Here is a 20693-nt window from a genome sequence, read left to right on the forward strand (position 1 = left end):
TGCTGATTGGACGGGAATTTTAAGGCAAGCTGGTCGGTGATTGGACGCAACCACCTTAGAGACAGTGGTTGATTGGCCATGAAATAATCGGGCACAAAAAAATTGACAAATAGGAAAACAAAAAAATCGGATTTCTGATTTAAATCGGATATAAGGTACATAGTGTGGGTATCGATTCATTCTAGTCAACAGATTTTAAAAAATAATCTAACCCCATTAATTCACTCAAGGTGTATTATGATGTGTTCTACAGTATGAAGTGTACAGCAAAACTTGCACTTCAAGAGTGGTCTATTGTGTTGTTTCGTCAGCGGACCATGGATTTATTTTAAAGGTAGACACTAAATTCTGGTGTAAGGAAAGCTGCATTCTGGAGAGTTGCAGTTGATGAGGTGAACTAACCCGACGAGATTGAGACATGCTATTAATGTATTCCGTTTTTGCAAGAGAAAGGCAGGCGAAATACTTGAATATATTTGAAAAGCAAACATCACAAACAATAGTGAGCCAGTGGTGCACTCCAGGAAGCGAGGAGTGAGTTTTAAGTAATTCTCAATGAGTCATCAATACATCGATCTACATTCCTCAGTAAATGTAACTGTGTTTTGACCAAGTATTAATGACGCCGCGTTCCTTTGAATAAAATTCACGGGACTCCGCATTGATGACACATTGTATAACTACGTGTTAACTACTGGCTCTTAACAAGTGCTAACAGTGGTAGTTAACAAATCGTTTTTGTCTGATGGCCGGTGCAGCGGTTTTATCCATGTTCGTTTTTAACAAGGCAAATTTTTTTTTTAGTCTGTATTTATCAACGCGTGCCAGAGACCCGGGTTCAATCCTGACCACGGGTGCTATCTGTGTGGAGTTTGTACATTCTCCCTGTGACCGTGTGGGTTTCCTCTGGGTGCTCCAGTGTCCACCCACATCCCAAAGACGTGCAGGTTCGTGGGTTAATTGGCTTCTGTGAATTGGTGGTGGGAGTGGATGTGAAAGTGGGATAACATAGAACTAGTGTGAACAGGTGACCGATGGTTGGCGTGGACTCGATGGGCCGAACGGCCTGTCTCTCTAAACCGTATCTGTAAACTAAACTAAAACACAACAATGGTCAATGAAATAATGATCTCCCAACACCAGGAGATCCTGTGACAGGGAGATCTTTTGACGTTAACAGAGTTGATCTTCTCTGACAAAGACAATTGGTCTGCAGGTACCATGAGATGACAAGCTAGTCTTTCTTGTAAGAAAAGAAACAGCAAATACGTTCGAAGATTCATTTTCTTCTTGATTTTATTATCAGATTCACTCCGTTTCCACACAATTTCAATCATCTTTTGGAAATGAGCAATCCAATATCTCTTCAAGAAGCTACAGAGATACAGGCAACAGCTTGAGCATGTGATACATTCGCTGGCATGGGCAGGTGCTTGGCAGATCTAAGTCAGAAATACAAAAGACTAAAACCAAGTGAGAAGCCATACACTAAATAATCTATCTGATTCACACATTCACTATTACAGACATGAAAGAGATTTCACAACTTTAAATCAAACACAGTTACACTAAATAAAAACTTGGAATGTCACAGTTTGGCATCAATAACTTGATACACCATGCACAAGGAGGTGCTTCTGCAGCGAGTGGGCTTTCCCCGCGTGAATGGATGGGCGTGTTGTTATTCTTTAACGTAGATCCTCGTACATACCACTTCGTTGGCAACCAGCGTCTGGAAGTAAAGAAGAGACAAGTACTGTATCGGTTGTACCAGCCCGTCCGGGAGCCCAGGAACTACATATCAGATTCTAAAACGGGCAGCCTAGGTGGTGGTGCTGCTGCCTCACAGCGCCAGAGACCCGGGTTCGATCCTGACCTCAGGTGCTGTCTATGTGGAGTTTGCACATTCTTCCTGTGACTGCGTGTGGTTCGTCCCGGTGCTCCGGTTTCCTCCCGCATCCCAAATACATGTGGGTTTGTAGGTTACTTGGCCTCTGTGAATTGCCCTGTGTAGTGGGTGGATGAGAAAGTGGGATAACATAGGAGTGGTGTGAATGAATGGTCGATGGCCGGCATGGACTTGGTGGGCTGAAGGGCCTGTTTCCATGCTGTATCTATTTCAATCAAAAAACATGCAATATCCGTGTATGTAAGCTATGTACTATACTATGTACATATAAATACATATATACTCTGTACTATGTATTACATATCACTAGTATATTTGACAACCACAGGATATTTCATAGCGCTAACACAGAAGTATTTATATATTGTAGTCACTACGGCCAGTTAGTGCTCAGCAAGTTCCTGTAAAGGGCTGTGAATAATTTCCACTGCTATTTGTTGATAAAATTTGTTGATCTTCTTCGAGAGTTCTCGGCACTGTGGCGCAGCAGTAGAGTTGCTGCCTTACAGCGCCAGAGACCCGGGTTCGATCCTGACTATGGGTGCTGTCTGTATGGAGTTTGTACGTTCTCCCTGTGACCGTGTGGATGTTCCCTGGGTGATCCGGTTTCCTCCCACACTCCAAAGACGTACAGGTTTGGAGGTTAATTTAGCTTTGGTAAAAATTGTAAATTGTCCCGAGTAGCGCTAGTGTACGAGGTGATCGCTGGTCGGTGCCAACTCGGTGGGCTGAGGTGCCTGTATCCACACTGTATCTCTAAACTAAAGTAAACTAAATCTCCTTCCAGTGGAGGGTTAGACAGGCATCTCATCCCTCTGATGCTGTGTTTGAAAGACAGAGCGGTGGTGGGAGAAGCAGTGTCCCAGAACTATATTAGGACTCAGAAGGCTGGATTGTCACTGACAACTGTGGAGGCCAAGTCAATGGATATTTTTTAGGCAGAGATAGCTAGATGCTTAATTAGTATGGGTGTCAGGGGTTAGGGGAGAAGGCTGGAGCATGCGGTTAGACAATAGACAATAGGTGCAGGAGTAGGCCATTTGGCCCTTCGAGCCAGCACCACCATTCAATGTGATCATGGCTGATCATCCCCAATCAGTACCCCGTTCCTGCCTTCCCCCCATATCCTCTGACTCCGCTATTTTTAAGAGCCCTATCTAGCTCTCTCTTGAAAGCATCCGGAGAATCTGCCTCCACCGCCCTCTGAGGCAGAGAATTCCACACTCACCACTCTCTGTGAGAAAAAGTGTTTCCTCGTCCCCGTTCTAAATGGCTTGCCCCTTATTCTTAAACTGTGGCCCCTGGTTCTGGACTCCCCCAACATCGGGAATATGTTTCCTGCCTCGAGCGTGTCCAAGCCATTAATAATCTTATATGTTTTAATGAGATACCCTCTCATCCTTCTAAACTCCAGAGTGTACAAGCCCAGCTGCTTCATTCTCTCAGCATATGACAGTCCCACCATCCCGGGGATTAACCTTGTAAACCTACGCTGCACTCCCTCAATAGCAAGAATGTCCTTCCTCAAATTAGGATTAAAAGGGAAAGATAGATGAAGCATGATTGTATGGCGGAGTAAACTTGATGGGCGGAATGGCCTAATTCTGCTCCTATCACATGAATTTATGACTCAATCTCAAGTGAGATGTGAAGCCACAATATTCTGACTAAGAGGTGGGAGTGCTAGCTTCTGAGTTGGGATTGGCTATAGCCCAGATAATTATTTGGGCTACTTATCCGAGTGTGTAGAAATACAGATGTGTGTACAAATGTTAGATCGTCCACCGATGATCCCAGAACGGCACTGATGATGTTGAATCTTAATTTTAAAAAAGTGCTGGAGGAACTCAGTGGAGGGTGGGGAGGCATTTTGGGTCAGGGTCCTTCTTCAGGCTGATGGAGGTGAGAAAGCTGTAAAAATAGTTGGGGGCGAGGCAAAATCTGGCAGGTGATGAGTGGATATAGATGAGGGGGAGGGGGGGTGGATCTAGGTGAAATGGTGCCAAAAGGTACCAGATAAAGAAGGAAGAGGCGTGAGAAGTAAAGCTGGAACGAGGGATAGTGTGCAGAAGAGGATAGGTGAAAGAGGGGTGAAAATGAAAAGTGGGGTATTGGGAGTAGGTGGAGGTATGAGATGAGTGGAGGGTGGAGGGGAAAGGAACAGGGTGAGGGAGGTAGTGGGTGAGGTTGAGCTGAGGTCAGCTGAGGTGTGTACATTGGGAGGGTGGCAGGTCATCGACGGTGGGAGGAGGCTTGGACATGTATAGGAATTTAAAGAGATCGGGCTGGAGCTGGGCTCCCAGTACTGGGCTAGGAGCTACACAGGGAGATGCCGTTAAATCTCCTTGCCCTGATGTCAATGTTTCAGCAACTTGGTTGCCCCGGGACCATGTGGCTAATTACTCAACCGGCAACAAGCATGGTTTTTCTCTGGAATATCGGAGGTTATTCTAAGGGGAGTAAGGGGCGTCCGTGGCTGACAAGGGAAGTCAAGGACAATATAAAAATAAAAGAGAAGAAGTATAACATAGCAAAGATGAGTGGGAATCCACAGGATTGGGAAACTTTTAAAGAGAAACAGAAGATAACTAAAAAGGCAATACGGGGAGACAAGATGAGGTACGAAGGTAAGCTAGCCAAGAATATAAAGCAGGATAGTAAAAGCTTCTTTAGGTATGTGAAGGGGCAAAATAGTTAAGGCCAAAGTTGGACCGAAAAAGGTGAATTTATTATGGGGAACAAGAAAATGGCAGATGAGTTGAACAGGTACTTTGAATCTGGCTTCATTAAGAAGACACAAACAATTTTCCAGATGTACTAGTGGCCAGAGGATCTAGGGTGATGGAGGAACTGAAGGAAATTCACATCAGGCAGGAAATGGTCTTGGGTAGACTGATGGGACTGAAAGCTAATAAATCCCCAGGGCCTGATGGTCTGCATCCCAGGGTACTTAAAGAGGTGGCTCTAGAAATCGTGGACGCATTGGTAATAATTTTCCAATGTTCTATAGGTTCAGGATCAGTTCTTGTGGATTGGAGGGTAGCTAATGTTATCCCAATTTTTAAGAAAGAGGGAGAGAGAAAACAGAGAATTATAGACCAGTTAGCCTGACACCGGTGGTGGGGAAGATGCTGGAATCAATTATAAAAGATGAAATAGCCGCACATTTGGATAGCAGTAACAGGATCGATCCGAGTCAGCATGGATTTACGAAGGGGAAATCATGCTTGACTAATCTTCTGGAATTTTTTTGAGGATGTTACTAGGAAAATGGACAAGGGAGAGCCATGGATGTAGTGTACCTGGATTTTCAGAAAGCATGCGATAAGGTCTCACATAGGAGATTAGTGGGAAAAATTAGGGCACATGGTATTGGGAGTAGAGTGCTGACATGGATAGAGAAGGGGTAGGCCATTTAGAACACTAATGTGGAGAAACTTTTTCACACAGAGAGTTGTGAATCTGTGCAATTCTCTGCCTCAGAAGGCAGTGGCCAATTCTCTGGATGCTTTCAAGAGAGTGTTAGATAGAGCTCAAGGGATATGGGGAGAAGGCAGGAACAGGGTACTTCTTCTTATTGAGTCCACACACAAGATTAGAAATTGTTCAGCCAGAGTTGAACACACTTCTCGGCATCTGCACACAGTGGTGTCTGTCTTGTGCTTTTTGAGCGTGGTGGAGGAAAGATTGGTGAAAACAAGGAAGCGACATAAACGCTCTTTCCTTGACCCCAACGGGGTATTGATTGTGGATGATCAGTCATGATCACAGTGAATGGTGGTGCTGACCCAAAGGGCTGAATGGCCTACTCCTGCGCCTATTGTCTATTGTTGAGGGAAGATTTGACAGAAGTATTGTGATAGGAGAATTTTCCCAAACAGTCTGTGGCACATAGCGCTGTGGCCGGTAGCGCTATGTTTAAAGCCCATAGTCGACAGCTATGGACCCCGCGCATACCAAGACAAGTATGGTTTTTGTTCTCTATTGCAAATAAAACTAATTTGTAACTAAACAGATGATTGAGCCTTTTTCTGTTCTACTCGTCAGATCCTTGAAGATGTTCCCTTGGAACAAGTATAAAGAATTACGAGAGGAATGGATAGGCTAGACAGGCAAAACCATGTCCCAGGGTAGATACTTCTTACACTAGAGAGCACAGCTGTAATGTGAGAGGGGAAGGTTTAATGGATATGTGGGGGGCAAGTCTGTTCACGTGGAGAGTGGTGGGGGCCAAGGATGGTGGTGGAGGCAAATACGACAGTGGTGTTTAAGAGGCTTTTACATAGATAGGCACATGCAAGTGCATGGAATAGAGGGATGTGGACCAGGTCCGGGCAGATGAGATCAGTTTAACTTGGCATCATGTTCGGCACTAACATTGTGGGCCCAAGGGCTGCTTCCTGTGCTGTACTGTTGTATGTTCTAAAAGCATCATCGCACACACATACATCCAACGTGGAAATCACATTGTACCTACAGGCAACGTGTGTGCAGGGAGCGCCCAGCAATCACACAGTGCGCTCTGGAGACCTGTGGCTTCCTTGCAGAGATCACTGGAGCCAGGAGGCACTGGAATCTAGCGTGGAACACAGAGTGCTGGAGTAACTCAGCAAGTCAGGCAGCATCTCTGGAGGACGTGGATAGGCAACATTTTAGGTTGCTTGTCCACGTAGGGGAGAGAATGCTGAAACATAGGTGGAGGGGGTGGGGGGAGACAAAGCCTGACAGTGAGAGGTGGAAGCAGGAACTGCAGATGCTGGTTTAAACTGAAGATAGACACAAAAAGCTGGAGATACTCAGCAGGTCAGGCAGCATCTCTGGAGAAAAGGAATAGTCGTTGTATTAGTTTCACTGTCCTCCTAATGAGTTTCATTGTCGGTATAACTTGTTCACACCTCACCCAGAACCAACAATACACTGTTATCTTGATCATCGTTACTTTTTTGCATATCTTTCATTCATTTATTCAATATCTCTCTATATCGCCATCCATATCTCTCGTTTTCCATTCCCACGACTCTCAGTCTGAAGAAGGGTCTCGACCCAAAATGTCACCTATTTATTTTCTCCAGAGATGCTGCCTGACCCGCTGAGTTACTCCACTCAGTAATCCTACACATTCTAGGGACAATTTAACCAAGCCAATTAGCCTACAACCCTGTACCTAATAAGTGAATGCAGATCCGCTTCTGGGACCAACACGCAGAGGGTCGCCATCTTCATAAGTTAATGAGTAACAGGAACAGAATAAGGTCATTCGGCCCATCAAGTCTACTCCACCAAGCGTGGCTGATCTATCTTTCCCTCTCAACCCCATTCTCCTGCCTTCTCCCCATATCCCCTGACACCCGTACTAATTGAGAATCTATCTATCTCTGCCTTAAAAATATCCATTGACTTGGCCTCCACAGCCTTTTGTGGCAATGAATTCCACAGATTCACCAGCCTTTGACTAAAGAAATTCCCCCTCATCTCCTTCCTAAAGGAACGTCCTTAAGGTCTGAGGCTGTGACCTCTGGTCCTAGACTCTCCCAGTAGTGGAGACATCCTCTCCATATCCACTCTATCCAAGCTTTGAGGGGCACAGAAAATAGAGAGGGGGATAAAGGGGGGGGGGGGGGGGGTTACCTGATATTGGCGACCAGGGTTGGATTCTGTGGTCCTGACGTCCAGCTGGGTTGCCTGGACACTGGGACTGGATTGGGTTTCGAGGGGCAGGCGAGGTTAACCTCACTGGGAGATACCTACCAGGATCAGCTCGTTGTTCTTCAGTTCCCGTGTCCAATGCGTTTTAGGCCCACTGCCGCTGAGGAGAGTTTGCTTGCAGTAGATTTTGTTCTCATTTTCCCACTTTGGCAGACTCTGTGGGACAGGAAGAGGTCAGCGTCAATAATCCCAAAGTCACCATGGGCTGGAGTCTCACTCTCACCTTCCCCACTAGCAACTGGGCGGGAATAATCGGTTGGCATGGGCAAGATGTTTCCATGTTGTGGGAATAGTATCTCTGAGTCTAACTCAGAGATACTATTCCGTGTTGCTAGCTATGGGCTGACATAAATACATCATTCACTCCTTCACATCCGCTCCAAAAACCCAGCGGACAATTTTACTTTACAGTCAGATTGTGAATTTGATGATGATTGGGTGATCTGCAGAGAAGTAGAGTTATGCCCCTGTCCCACTTAGGAAACCTGAACGGAAACCTCTGGAGACTTTGCGCCCCACCCAAGGTTTCCGTGCGGTTCCCGGAGGTCGCAGGTGGTTGCCGGAGGTTGCAGGTAGTGGAAGCAGGTAGGGAGACTGACAAAAACCTCCGGGAACCTCCAGGAACCGCACGGAAACCTTGGGTGGGGCGCAAAGTCTCCAGAGGTTTCCGTTCAGGTTTCCCAAGTGGGACAGGGGCATAAGATCAAAGACTGTTCACTTATCCTGATGCAGGGTCTTCAGCCTGAATCATTGACTCGTCTCCTTCCTCCTCAGACGCTGCCTGACCAACCGAGTGTCTCCACCATTTTTATTTCAGGTTTCCAGCATCTGCTGGTTTTGATTTTCATCTTTTTGACATGTGGCTAATGACTGTAAAACCCAGCACATCCACTCACATCCTTCTGCAGATACACCAACCCCAGCCTGGCTGACACTCGGCAGCATTTGCTGCAATGCCGTTCGGCCCATCGAGTCTGTGTCAGCTCCCAAAGGTTTTTTTTCATTTTAGAGATACAGCACGAAAACAGGCCATTTGGCCCACTGAGTCTGTATCGACCAGCGATCCCCGCACACTTACACTATCCTACACACACTAGGGACAATTTACACTAATACCAAGCAATTTACCTACAAGCCTGTGCGTCCTTGGAGGGTGGGAGGAAACCAAAGATCTCAGAGAAACCCCACTTGGTCACAGGACGAACATGCAAACTCCGTGTAAACAGCACCCGTAGTTGGGATCGAACCAGGGTCTCTGGCACTGTAAGGCAACAACTCTACCGCTGTACCCTTTGCATGGTTGGCACTTAATACCTACAAGGCTGCTGGCAATGCGAAATAAACCCTGTATTATGTAAAATATATACGCAGCTACAAATTTACCAAGGCCAATGGAGACATATTGCCAGACCTTTTCCACTCCCACCTCACTTTTCCCGATTTCTCCCTGAAGAAGGGTCTCGACCCGAAACGTCACCCATTCCCTCTCTCAGATGCTGCCTGGCCCACTAAGTTACTCCAGCATTTTGTGCCCATCTTCAGTGAAAACCCAACAACTGCAGCTCCATCCCACACCCCCTACAGGTATATCTTTTCCAGCTTTCTCCTCCGTACTAAAGAAGGATCCTGACCTGAAATGTCACCTGTCCATTCCCTCCGGAGATGCTGCCTGGCTCGCTGAGTTACCCCAGCATTCTGTGCTTTGTTTAATAAATATCCTGGTTGGATCAGGTACATAACAGTCCTGGTAAAGCGGTATTGTGGCGATTTGTGAACAAATGATTTAGAACGAGTGCTGATTGCATCAGTGAGGTCAAGCACCAATAACACTCAACTGTCAGTAGTAATGGTGTAATGATTCAGTGTGTCACACACAGCCAGAGATGGAGAGACTACTGCCACTGAACTCAAGCAGATGCCTAAGAGCCAATAGTTCATCCATTTGATTTTGAATTCTCTCAGCGTGGTGCAATTAGACCAATTGGTGGCTTAAAGTTATTTTAAGGACATCTAAATATAGACACAAAATGCTGGAGTAACTCAGCGGGACAGGCAGCATCTCTGGAGAGAAGGAATGGGTGACATTTCGGGTCGAGACCCTTTTTCAGACCCGAAACGTCACCCATTCCTTCTCTACAGAGATCCTGCCTGTCCCGCTGAGTTACTCCAGCATTTTGTGTCTATCTTCGGTGTTGGGGAAGTCCAGAACAAGGGGTCACAGTTTAAGGATAAGGGGGAAGTCTTTTAGGACCGAGGTGAGAATGTTTTTTTTCACACAGAGAGTGGTGAATCTGTGAAATTCTCTGCCACAGAAAGTAGTTGAGGCCAGTTCATTGGCTATATTGAAGAGGGAGTTAGATGTGGCCCTCGTGGCTAAAGGGATCAGGGAGTATGGAGAGAAGGCAGGTACAGGATACTGAGTTGGATGATCAGCCATGATCATATTGAATGGCGGTGCAGGCTCGAAGGGCCGAATGGCCTACTACTGCACCTATTTTCTATGTTTCTATGTTTCTAAACCAGCATCTGCAATTCCTTCCTACACATTAAGGAATTCCAATCTCCCCTCAGGAATTCTGGTTGAATACTCGGCGTCTGATGTTTGCATATCAGAAATCTGAGAGTTCACTTCTCCCACTCGATTATCAGGCTTCTGAACGGTCCTTCCATAGGTGAGGGTATTGTGCGATTCACCTCTACCCCATTGCAGACATTGGACGTTGTCTCTGGAACTGGTGCACTGCAATGCTGGGCACTATATTCTGGACTCTGTGTCTCGTCCTTTGGTCCACTTATTGTACACAAGTTTGGTTTGATTGTATTTGTGTATAGTATTCTCTAGTCTGTTTGGATCTAGTCTCGTTGTACCTTGGCACGCGTGACATCAATAAACCTAAGTTACCAGAGAACAGTTGCTGGCAGACATGGACTTGTCTATCGAACTGATGCGTTACAATGCTGAGAACTATATCCTGCACTCTGTATCTTTCTATTTACTCTACTGACTGTACTGGAGTTTGACTTGATTGTATTTGCATATGATATATCTGATCTGAGCCCTAGTGAGACCACACCTGGAGTATTGTGTGCAGCTTTGGTCCCCTCATTTGAGGAAGGACATTCTTGCTATTGAGGGAGCGCAGCGTAGGTTTACAAGGTTAATTCCCGGGATGGCGGGACTATCATATACTGAGAGAATGGAGCAGCTGGGCTTGTACACTCTGGAGTTTAAAAGGATGAGTGGATATCTCATTGAAACATATAAGATTGTTAAGGGATTGGACACGCTAGAGGCAGGAAACATGTTCCCGATGTTGGGGGAGTCCAGAACCAGGGGCCACAGTTTAAGAATAAGGAGTAAACCATTTAGAACGGAGACGAGGAAACACTTTTTCTCACAGAGAGTGGTGAGTCTGTGAAATTCTCTGCCTCAGAGGGCGTTGGAGGCAGGTTCTCTGGATGCTTTCAAGAGAGAGCTAGATAGGGCTCTTAAAAATAGCGGAGTCAGGGGATCTGGGGAGAAGGCAGGAACGGGGTACTAATTGGGGATGATCAGCCATGATCACATTGAATGGCGGTGCTGGCTCGAAGGGCCGAATGGCCTACTCCTGCACCTATTGTCTATTGTTTGGATAGCATGCAAAACAAAGCTTTACACTGTACATAACAATAATAAGCCTGACCCTTCCTCGGTCTGATGCACAGAATCCGCACTTGGTGGCTTGGAGAAGCTCCATCAGGTAGCACATCCCAGCAAGTTGACAAACCGACCCCTGCTGGTGGGATTGGGAAGCACAGTGCAGCAGGTAGTGCCGCTGCCTCACAGCTCCAGTGCCCCAGGCTCCACCCTGACCTCTGGTGCTGGTTGTGTACAGTTTACACATTCTCCCTGCCTGCGACTGTGTGGGCTTCTCTCGGGTGCTCTGGTTTCCTCCCAGATCCCACTCACACACGTGGGTTCAAGTCAAGTATCAACTATATCTTTACTGTCATTTTCCTGAGTACTCACATACCCAGAGAAAACAAAAAAACGTTGCTCAACCAGTGTCCATTCAGTGTGCAGTAAAAAATAAATAGAAATAAAAATACATATATCATCATGAACAAATTAAACACTCTACTCTCTACTAAACATCAACAGTCGTTCCGATCGGCAGCGGCACGACAGTGGCTCTGTTGCAGTGTGTCCAGGTTGGTGGTTGGTGCGCGATACTTTGGCAGGGGGCAAAATCCGTTTATCAGTCTTATAGCCTGCGGGAAGAAGCTGAGGAGCATCCTGCTGGTTTTGCAGCTAATGCTCCTGTACCTCTTCCCAGATGGCAGGATGGAGAATATGTGATGCGATGGGTTGGTAGATGGTGTGGGGAGACCAGATGGAGAGACAAGATGGAGATGGAGATCTTCAGCAAAACAAAACAGTGCTGGAGGAGGGAGCTCAGTGGGTCAGGCAGCATCTCTGGAGGCAGTTGGGCAGGAGAACCAATGTGAGAGAGAATAGGTTGCAGGGTAATGAGTGGTGAAATGGGAGAGTTCTGAGAGACAGTATAGACTCAATGGGTCGAATGGCCTCCGAAGAAAAATATGTAAAAATGAATGAAGATGTAGGGAACTGCAGATGCTGGTTTAGAGAGAAAAAAGACACAAAGTGCTGGATTAACTCAGCAGGTCAGGAATCATCTCTAGAGAACATGATGGGTGATGTTTTAGGTCGGGACTATTTTTCAGACTTTTTTCTGCATGTAGAAAAGATTCATCAGAGGGAAAACATCAACTGGAAATGTAGATGGAAAGATTCCACTCCATTGCTCCTCTCCTCGTGATCCAGAGGAGTGGTGGGGGGACGTTCGGCCCATCATACCCCTGAGAGCTCTCTGACCCAACCAGCCAATTAATCCCATCCCCCGCTCTGTACGCATTGCCCAGCAAATCTTTTCATTTTCAAGTGAAGGCTGTGACCCTCAGGGTGCAAAGTTGTAAATAGCCGCACTCTCAGTCTTACTGACTGAGTTTGACTAGCAGGAATATCTGTAGGAAAGAACTGCAGATGCTGGTTTAAACCGAAGATAGACACAAAAAGCTGGAGTATCTCAGCAGGACACGCAGCATCTCTGGAGAGAAGGAATGGGTGATGTTTCGGACCGAGACCCTTCTTCAGGGGAGTGGGCGGTACAGAGATAAAATGCAGTCGTAGACAGTAAGACTGGTCCGAGAACTGGGAAGGAGGAGGGGATGGAGAGAGAGGGAAAGCAAGGACTACTTGAAGTTAGGAGGAATATCTTCGATAAGTTAATTGGTTTTAATCCTTCACCTTCCAATCCAGGGGCTCCCAACACACTAAAAAAAATCTGAATCACTTAGACAAAATTTGTTTGATTTGAGCGAATTAGGTTTACCTCAGCCATTGAATTACACAAAACTTCTGAATTAAAACAAATTTTAAATGAACAAATTAGTTAGTTAAATCGAGATTGATGACGTTTCGGGTTGGGATCCTTCTGCAGCCTGACCCGAAATGTTACCTATCCGTGTTCTCCAGTGATGCTGCCTGACCTGCTGAGTTACTCCAGCACTTTGTGTCCTTTTGTGTAAACCAGCATCTGCAGTTCCTTGTTTCTACACTTACTTAGAACTATGTTATTGGAAATATAGTCCCTGTAGAAATCCTCCCATCTACCCCATTTGAGACACCCGGAGAAAACCCACGTGGTCACGTGGAGAAGGTACAAACTCCGTACAGACAGCAGCCGGAGTCAGGATTGAACCCGGGTGTCTAGCGCTGTGAGGCAGCAACTCTACCGCTGTCCCGATTCGCAGTAAATATGCTTTTTAAACCGTGCATGGATGGCGTGCTGACGTTGTGAAAAGGCGCTATATGAATGCAAGCCGTTCATCTTCAGCTCAACATTAGTGAAGGGGCAATATTGATCACAATAGGAGTTTGATTCAATGGGCTGGAGTTCCGCTCATCGAGTTCAGCTGACGGCGACAATAGATTGATGAGCAAGTGTGAGGCAGGCGGGCAGGGGTGGGAGGACACACACACACACACACACACAACCGGGCTGGGGAGAGGGAGAAAAGGTTCCTTTCTCCACGTCCCTCCTAACCACGGGAGATCGCCTCATCTATTCAGCCGGTGTCAGTTCAGATGCCACTGGGAAGCAAGTTGGCCGCACTGTCATTAATTTAATTTCAGACGGGCTGTCGCCGCTAATGATGGATTAGTCACCACTCACTTTCAGAGGCTCCGCGGGAGAGCCAGCCGCTGTCCATTTGTTGCACGTTAGTTAGTGGTGCATTGATTCAGTGGCTCCCCGCCCCCGCCCCACGCCCCAGTTAGGAAGCTATCTCACTGCTGACACAGGTCAAAATATCACCCAATTAATTGGAAATTAGATTAACCAATAAGTCAAATTTAACAGCTAGAACTTTTGAATCTTCCACCGTATTAATGCGGGGCATTTGACATTATCAGAACTGGCAATAGCACCCCCCCCCCCCCAACACCCCCCCATCCCATCCACCCCATAACATCCACCCCTCGCTCTTCACATACTCATCTCATTACCCCAGTCAGACACAAAATGCTGGAGTAACTCAGCGGCTCAGGCATCATCTCTGGAGAGAAGGAATAGGTGACGTTTCGGGTCGAGACCCTTCTTCAGACTCCCTATCGACCCGAAATGTCGCCTGTTCCTTATCGTCAGAGATAAGATAAGACAGCCTGTCCCGCTGAGTTACTCCAGTTTTTTGTGTTGTACTTCAGTGTAAAGCAGCATCTGCAGTTCCTTCCTACACGTCCCGTTACCCTTATCCCAACCCCTCCCCCACACTCCCCTCCCCCACACTCCACACCCCCTCCCCCACAGCCCCTCCCCCACACTCCACACCCCCCTCCCCCACATCCCCTCCCCCACACCACCCTGCCACAAATTCACATTCCTCCCCATCATATCCTCAACACCCCCCCCCCCCCACCCCCCAGTACAAAAGGTCACAAAGTGCTGAAAGTCCCGACCCGCAAGCTCACCTCTACCCATGTTGTCCAGAGTAGCTGCTGGGTCGCTCCAGCACTCGGTGTCCTTTTATGTAGGGTGCGGGGGATTGTCGGGGATGGGGATATGATGAGGAGGGGTGTGAGGTTGGGACAGGGTGGGGCAGTGTGTAGAGTTCTTTGTTTCTACGACCCCCCCCCCCCCCCCCATTCTGCACCAAGATTGGCATCCCCGCCTAACCCCAACCCACCACAGCCCAGCCGAACCCCAACCCACCACAGCCCAGCCTAACCCCAACCCACCACAGCCCAGCCTAACCCCAACCCACCCAGCCCCTGAATCCCAGCTAGTTCCCGTCACCTTGCACTTCCTGCCGTCCACCGTCTCCTCCTCAAACTCCTCGCCGACGGTGAAGGTGATCTCGGTGGTCCTCACCGTGGTGGACGTCTTGATGTAGAAGTGGTCGCCGTCCTGGCGTATCTCCACCAGGGGTTTGGACGCCGCGGCCCCGGCCACCTTCCTCAGCATGGCGTTGACCCCTGCAGCAGACAGCAACCGCGGAGATGGAGGGTGATGGGGACAGAGCAAGCCGCCCAAAAATAACAGCCTCACATGATTAAACCTCCCTCGTTGTTCCCTTCCCTGCCCCTTGGGGCACGATGAGCTACTAACTAGTCTTTTCTATTCCAGGGACTAAACACAATTTGACATTAACAATAACAGCAGTTGAGCGCCTGCTGGAGGCGACAACTTAATGTGTCCGACCTCTGACATGTACCCGGTTACTTATGGGCAACACTGACTATTATGTGGACAATAGACAATAGGTGCAGGAGGAGGCCATTTGGCCCTTCGAACCAGCACCGCCATTCAATGTGATCATGGCTGATCATCCACAATCAGTACCCCGTTCCTGCCTTCTCCCCATATCCCCTGACTCCGCTATTTTTAAGAGCCCTATCTAGCTCTCTCTTGAAAGCATCCAGAGAAACTGCCTCCACCGTGAGGCAGAGAATTCCACAGACTCGCCACTCTCTGTGAGAAAAAGTGTTTCCTCGTCTCCGTTCTAAATGGCTTACTCCTTATTCTTAAACTGTGGCCCCTGGTTCTGGACTCTACCAACATCGGGAACATAAGATTCCCCCAACATCGGACTGAACAATAAGACCAGTGATGGAGGGTCAATGCATCAGGAGAGAGTGTCTAGAAGTTGGGTTGATGCCCAGAGGTACAGAGTAGACAAAAGTGCTGGAGAAACTCAGCGGGTGAGGCAGCATCTATGTAGCGAAGGAAATAGGCAACGTTTCGGGCCGTGCTGGGCTAATTCAGCAGGTCGGGCAGTCTGTAGAAAGACACAAAAAGCTGCAGTAACTGAGCGGGACAGGCAGCATCTCTGGAGACCCGAAACGCCACCCATTCCTTCTCTCCAGAGACGCTGCCCGTCCCGCTGAGTTACTCCAGCATTCCGCGTCTATCCTCGGTTTCAACCGCCATCTGCAGTTCCTTCCTATACATTTAGTCTAAAGAAAGGTTAATCCCCGGGATGGCGGGACTGTCATATGCTGAGAGAATGAAGCAGCTAGGCTTGTACACTCTGGAGTTTAGAAGGATGAGAGGGTATCTCATTGAAACATACAAGATTGTTCAGGGCTTGGACACGCTAGAGGCAGGAAACATGTTCCCGATGTTGGGGGAGTCCAGAACCGGGGGCCACAGTTTAAGAATAAGGAGTAAGCCATTTAGAATGGAGACGATGAAACACTTGTTCTCACAGAGAGTGGTGAGTCTGTGAAATTCTCTGCCTCAGCAGGCGGTGGAGGCAGGTTCTCTGGATGCTTTCAAGAGAGAGCTAGATAGGGCTCTTAAAAATAGCGGAGTCGGGGGATATGGGGAGATGGCAGGAACGGGGTACTGATTGGGGATGATCAGCCATGGTCACATTGAATGGCGGTGCTGGCTCGAAGGGCCGAATGGCCTACTCATGCACCTATTGTCTGTTGTCTATTGAAAAATCCTGACCCGAAACGTCACCTATCCATGTCCTCCAGACTTGCTGCCTGATCTGCCGAGTGACTCCAGCACTTTCTGACTATTTGATATCTAGAGGCACCAGTGGGAATATCAATAAATTCAACATTGTGAATCGAATCTAGTTTCCATGGGACGCAGATTTGTTTAGTAAGATCCTCCTGCCGTCTTTGCGTCCACCAGTTGGTTCCCTGCTAGACAAAAGTGCTGGAGAAACTCAGCGGGTGCAGCAGCATCTATGGAGCGAAGGAAATAGGCAACGTTTCGGGACGAAACGTTGCCTATTTCCTTCGCTCCATAGATGCTGCTGCACCCGCTGAGTTTCTCCAGCACTTTTGTCTACCTTCGATTTTCCAGCATCTGCAGTTCCTTCTTAAACAGTTAGTCCCCTGCCCTCTGAGGCAGCGCGGCCAGTCTATCAGTTCTACTTGTTGTGTGTTGAGCAACTAACGCTGGCTTTATACACGAATAGGAACAGAATCGCGCGGCACAGAACCAGGCCCTTAACCCCACTTCTTACCACCATCAAGTACGGTGGTGCAGCGGTAGAGTTGCTGCCTCACAGCGCCCGAAACCCGGGTTCGATCCTGACTTCGGGCGCTGCCTGTACGGAGTTTGTACCTTCTCCCCATGACCTGCGTGGGTTTTCACCGAGGGCTCCGGTTTCCTCCCACACCCCAAAGACATATAGATTTGTTGGCTAATTTGCTTGGTAACAATTGTAAATTGTCCCTCGTGTGTGTAGGATAGTGTTAGTGTGCGGGGATCGCGGGTCGGTGCGCTCGGTGGGCCGAAGGGCCTGTTTCGCGCTGTATCTTTAAACTAAAAATAACTAAACTAAACTAAAAGTAAGTCCCCATCTGTACATACAATCAGATTCTTCTCCACCTCACTGCGGACATTGGGCTTTGCCACCGTAATGCCGAGAGCTGTATTCTGCACTCGGTGTCTTTATAACAAGAGGAGTCGAGTGTAGGAGCAAAGAGGTACTTCTGCAGTTGTACAGAGCCCTAGTGAGACCACACCTGGAGTATTGTGGGCAGCTTCGGTCCCCTAATTTGAGGAAGGACATTCTTGCTATTGAGGGAGTGCAGCGTAGGTTTACAAGGTTAATTCCCGGGATGGCGGGACTGTCATGTGCTGAGAGAATGTAGCAGCTGGGCTTGTACACTCTGGTGTTTAGAAGGATGAGAAGGTATCTCATTGAAGCATATAAGATTGTTAAGGGTTTGGACACGCTAGAGGCAGGAAACATGTTCCCGATGTTGGGGGAGTCCAGAGCCAGGGGCCACAGTTTAAGAATAAGGAGTAAGCCATCTAGAAGGAGACGAGGAAACACTTTTTCTCGCAGAGAGTGGCGAGTCTGTGGAATTCTCTGCCTCAGAGGGCGGTGGAGGCCGGTTCTCTGGATGCTTTCAAGAGAGAGCTAGATAGGACTCTTAAAAATAGCGGAGTCGGGGGATATGGGGAGAAGGCAGGAACGGGGTACTGATTGGGGATGATCAACCATGATCACATTGAATGGCGGTGCTGGCTCGAAGGGCCAAATGGCCTACTCCTGCACCTATTGTCTATTGTATTTCCCTTCATTCTACCTATAATAGTCATACGGTATAGGAGTAGAATTAGGCCACTCGGCCCATCAAGTCTATTCCGCCATCCAATCATGGTTGATCTGTCTCTGCCTCCTAAACTGGTCGCGTTTGGCTTGGGTTTTATTTACATGTGGTATTATCTGATCTTATTTAACAGCAAGACAAAGCATTTCACTGTAAACCTAAACCTATAGTACTCCCATGTAACAACACTTGACCCATAGCCCTCTATGACTTGGAAATGCAAGGAATTAGTGCCTGGAGGCTTCACCACTTCCTCGGGCATTGCATTCCAGATTCCCAAATTCTTGGTGAAAAGAATGTCTCCTCTGATCCCTTCTAAACTTCTGACCCCTTATTTATAAACCTATCTTTCCGGTTTTAGATGCCTCTGCTATTGGGGGATGAGTTTCTCGCTGTCTATTCTATCAATTTGTTTCCCAGAATAAAATATATACTAAACACGAACAGTGCAAAACACTCTTCAGACATTCTCAGCGTCTATACATGAAGTAGTGTAATAGTCAGTAGTGTTCGCACCTATCCTTAAAGCAATCACCCTTGCCACTCATGTGGCCCTTGAGGTGATATTCCTTCCCTTGATTGAGCGGTGTCCCCATCACACTCTGCCCCTCAGTTTCCCACAGTGGAAACACTATCCTATCCATGCCCCTCATCATTTTGTGCAGCCCACTATAAAGCCCTTAAGTCCGCTGCCTCAAAAAGGCTGGCAGTATCATCAAGGACCCACACCATCCTGCTACCTTCAGGTAGAAGGTACAGGAGCCTGAAGACTGCAACGACCAGGTTCAGGAATAGCTACTTCCCCACAGCCATCAGGCTATTAAACTTAGCTCGGACAAAACTCTGAACATTAATAGCCCATTATCTGTTATTTGCACTTTATCAGTTTATTTATTCATGTGTGTATATATTTATATAATGGTATATGGACACACTGATCTGTTTTGTAGTCAATGCCTACTATATTCTGTTGTGCGGAAGCAAAGCAAGAATTTCATTGTCCTATCAGGGCCACATGACAATAAACTCTTGAATCTCGAACCTTGAATCTTGAGACGCAAACTGGGACCAGCTCTCTTGAGGGTTAACCTCTGAACAAGTGCACCGAAAGATGATTTCTCTCCTAAGCGACAACCGTGGGACCTATTATAGGTAACGGATTCATGTATTGATGATGATGGTCAAAGAGTGAGGAGACAGGCCCTTCGGCCCAACTTGCCCACACCGACCAACATGTCCGATCTACACCAGCCCCACTTGCCTGCATTTGACTCAAATCCCTCTAAACCCGTCCTACCCATGTACCTGTCTCAATGTTTCTTAAACGTAGCGACAGTCCCTGCCTCAACTACCTCCTCGTTCCATACACCCACCACCCTTGGTGTGAAAAAGTGACCCCTCTGGTTCCTGTTAAATCTTTCCCCCTTCATCTTAAACCCATGTCGCCTGGTTCTCGATTCCTCTACTCTGGGCAAGAAACCGTGTGCGTCTACCGGATCTGTCCCTCTCAAGATTTTGTACCCCTCTATAAGATCATATTGTTACCCTGCATCTTACGGCACGTTCTACTTTAGGAAAAAATAAACAGATTGACTGGTTTCCCAACGCTGATGGTTTGATTGTTAAAACGAAAAAGTTCCAAACGAAAAATCGAGCTTCAGGTAAAATCCCTGCCTGGTCGGACAACAAATATCTCCACCCGTTATATCAACAACAGGACATTAGAAACAGCTCTCAGTGGTTCGGGGTTATGTGTACAACTAAAGCCTTCCTTACCCAGTACTTTCAAGAGATCGTCAAAATTTTCGCTGCTCCTCATCTTCCAAGTGCCAGCGAAGTTGGGCATTTTGTGTGAGCGTTGGGGCTGAGGCTGGGCTCTGTGCTGCGTTTATGTGGACGGCGAGGCAGATGCCACACGCTGGCTGCTCGGAGACCACAGCCGGAATCCACCAGCTGCTCCCTCTCAAACTCTGCTGCTTATTACACGCGGGGCTCTCAGCTCTCAATCACACGCCTCCGTCCCAGGATCCAAACCCCCTCCACGGCCGCCTGATATTTAAAGCGCCGGGTGTTTCTCTGTCTCTTTATGTGCGGCCGGTGGGTGGGACCTGTGTCTCCGTCTCCGCTGTCAGACCAGCTGAAGAAACTCAGCCGGGATTGGTCGTGGGGAGATAACTAAAGCAGTCTGCAGAAGGGTCCCGGCCCGAAACGTCACCCATTTCTTCTCTCCACAGATGCTGCCTGTCCCGCTGAGTTACTCCAACATTTTGCCAGCATTTTGTGTCTATCTTCGAACTAAAGCATAGTCTGGGTAGGGGGTCCTGAGATATTAACCCCCTCGCCCAGTCACTGGTCTCACTTGCCAAGCACTTGTGTTTGCGCCCATCCCTGCCACCCCCAGCACTACATCTCAAAGCTAGACGGGCCCCTTTAACT

The 20693-nt window shown here is 47.7% G+C and overlaps 1 protein-coding gene across 2 annotated transcripts in view; it reads right to left on the reverse strand.

Moving 5' to 3' along the window:
* Positions 1-1278: 1278 nt before the first annotated feature.
* The window catches only part of crabp1 (cellular retinoic acid binding protein 1), a 39949-nt gene continuing 20534 nt past the window's right edge, over positions 1279-20693 (reverse strand). The window contains exons 1-4 of one of the 2 annotated variants that reach the window (XM_033015143.1): positions 20034-20326; positions 14971-15149; positions 7658-7771; positions 1279-1732 (exon numbers count right to left, since the gene is read on the reverse strand). In XM_033015143.1, coding sequence (XP_032871034.1) covers positions 1682-1732; positions 7658-7771; positions 14971-15149; positions 20034-20103 — 414 coding nt within the window. In that variant the 5' untranslated portion in view covers positions 20104-20326 and the 3' untranslated portion in view covers positions 1279-1681. Of the gene's footprint in view, positions 1733-7657; positions 7772-14970; positions 15150-20033; positions 20327-20693 lie in introns of those variants that run through there. The other variant, XM_033015142.1, reaches the window with a different exon arrangement.

This window comes from Amblyraja radiata, chromosome X (assembly GCF_010909765.2).
Source record: "Amblyraja radiata isolate CabotCenter1 chromosome X, sAmbRad1.1.pri, whole genome shotgun sequence".
Classification (NCBI taxonomy): Eukaryota; Metazoa; Chordata; class Chondrichthyes; order Rajiformes; family Rajidae; genus Amblyraja; species Amblyraja radiata.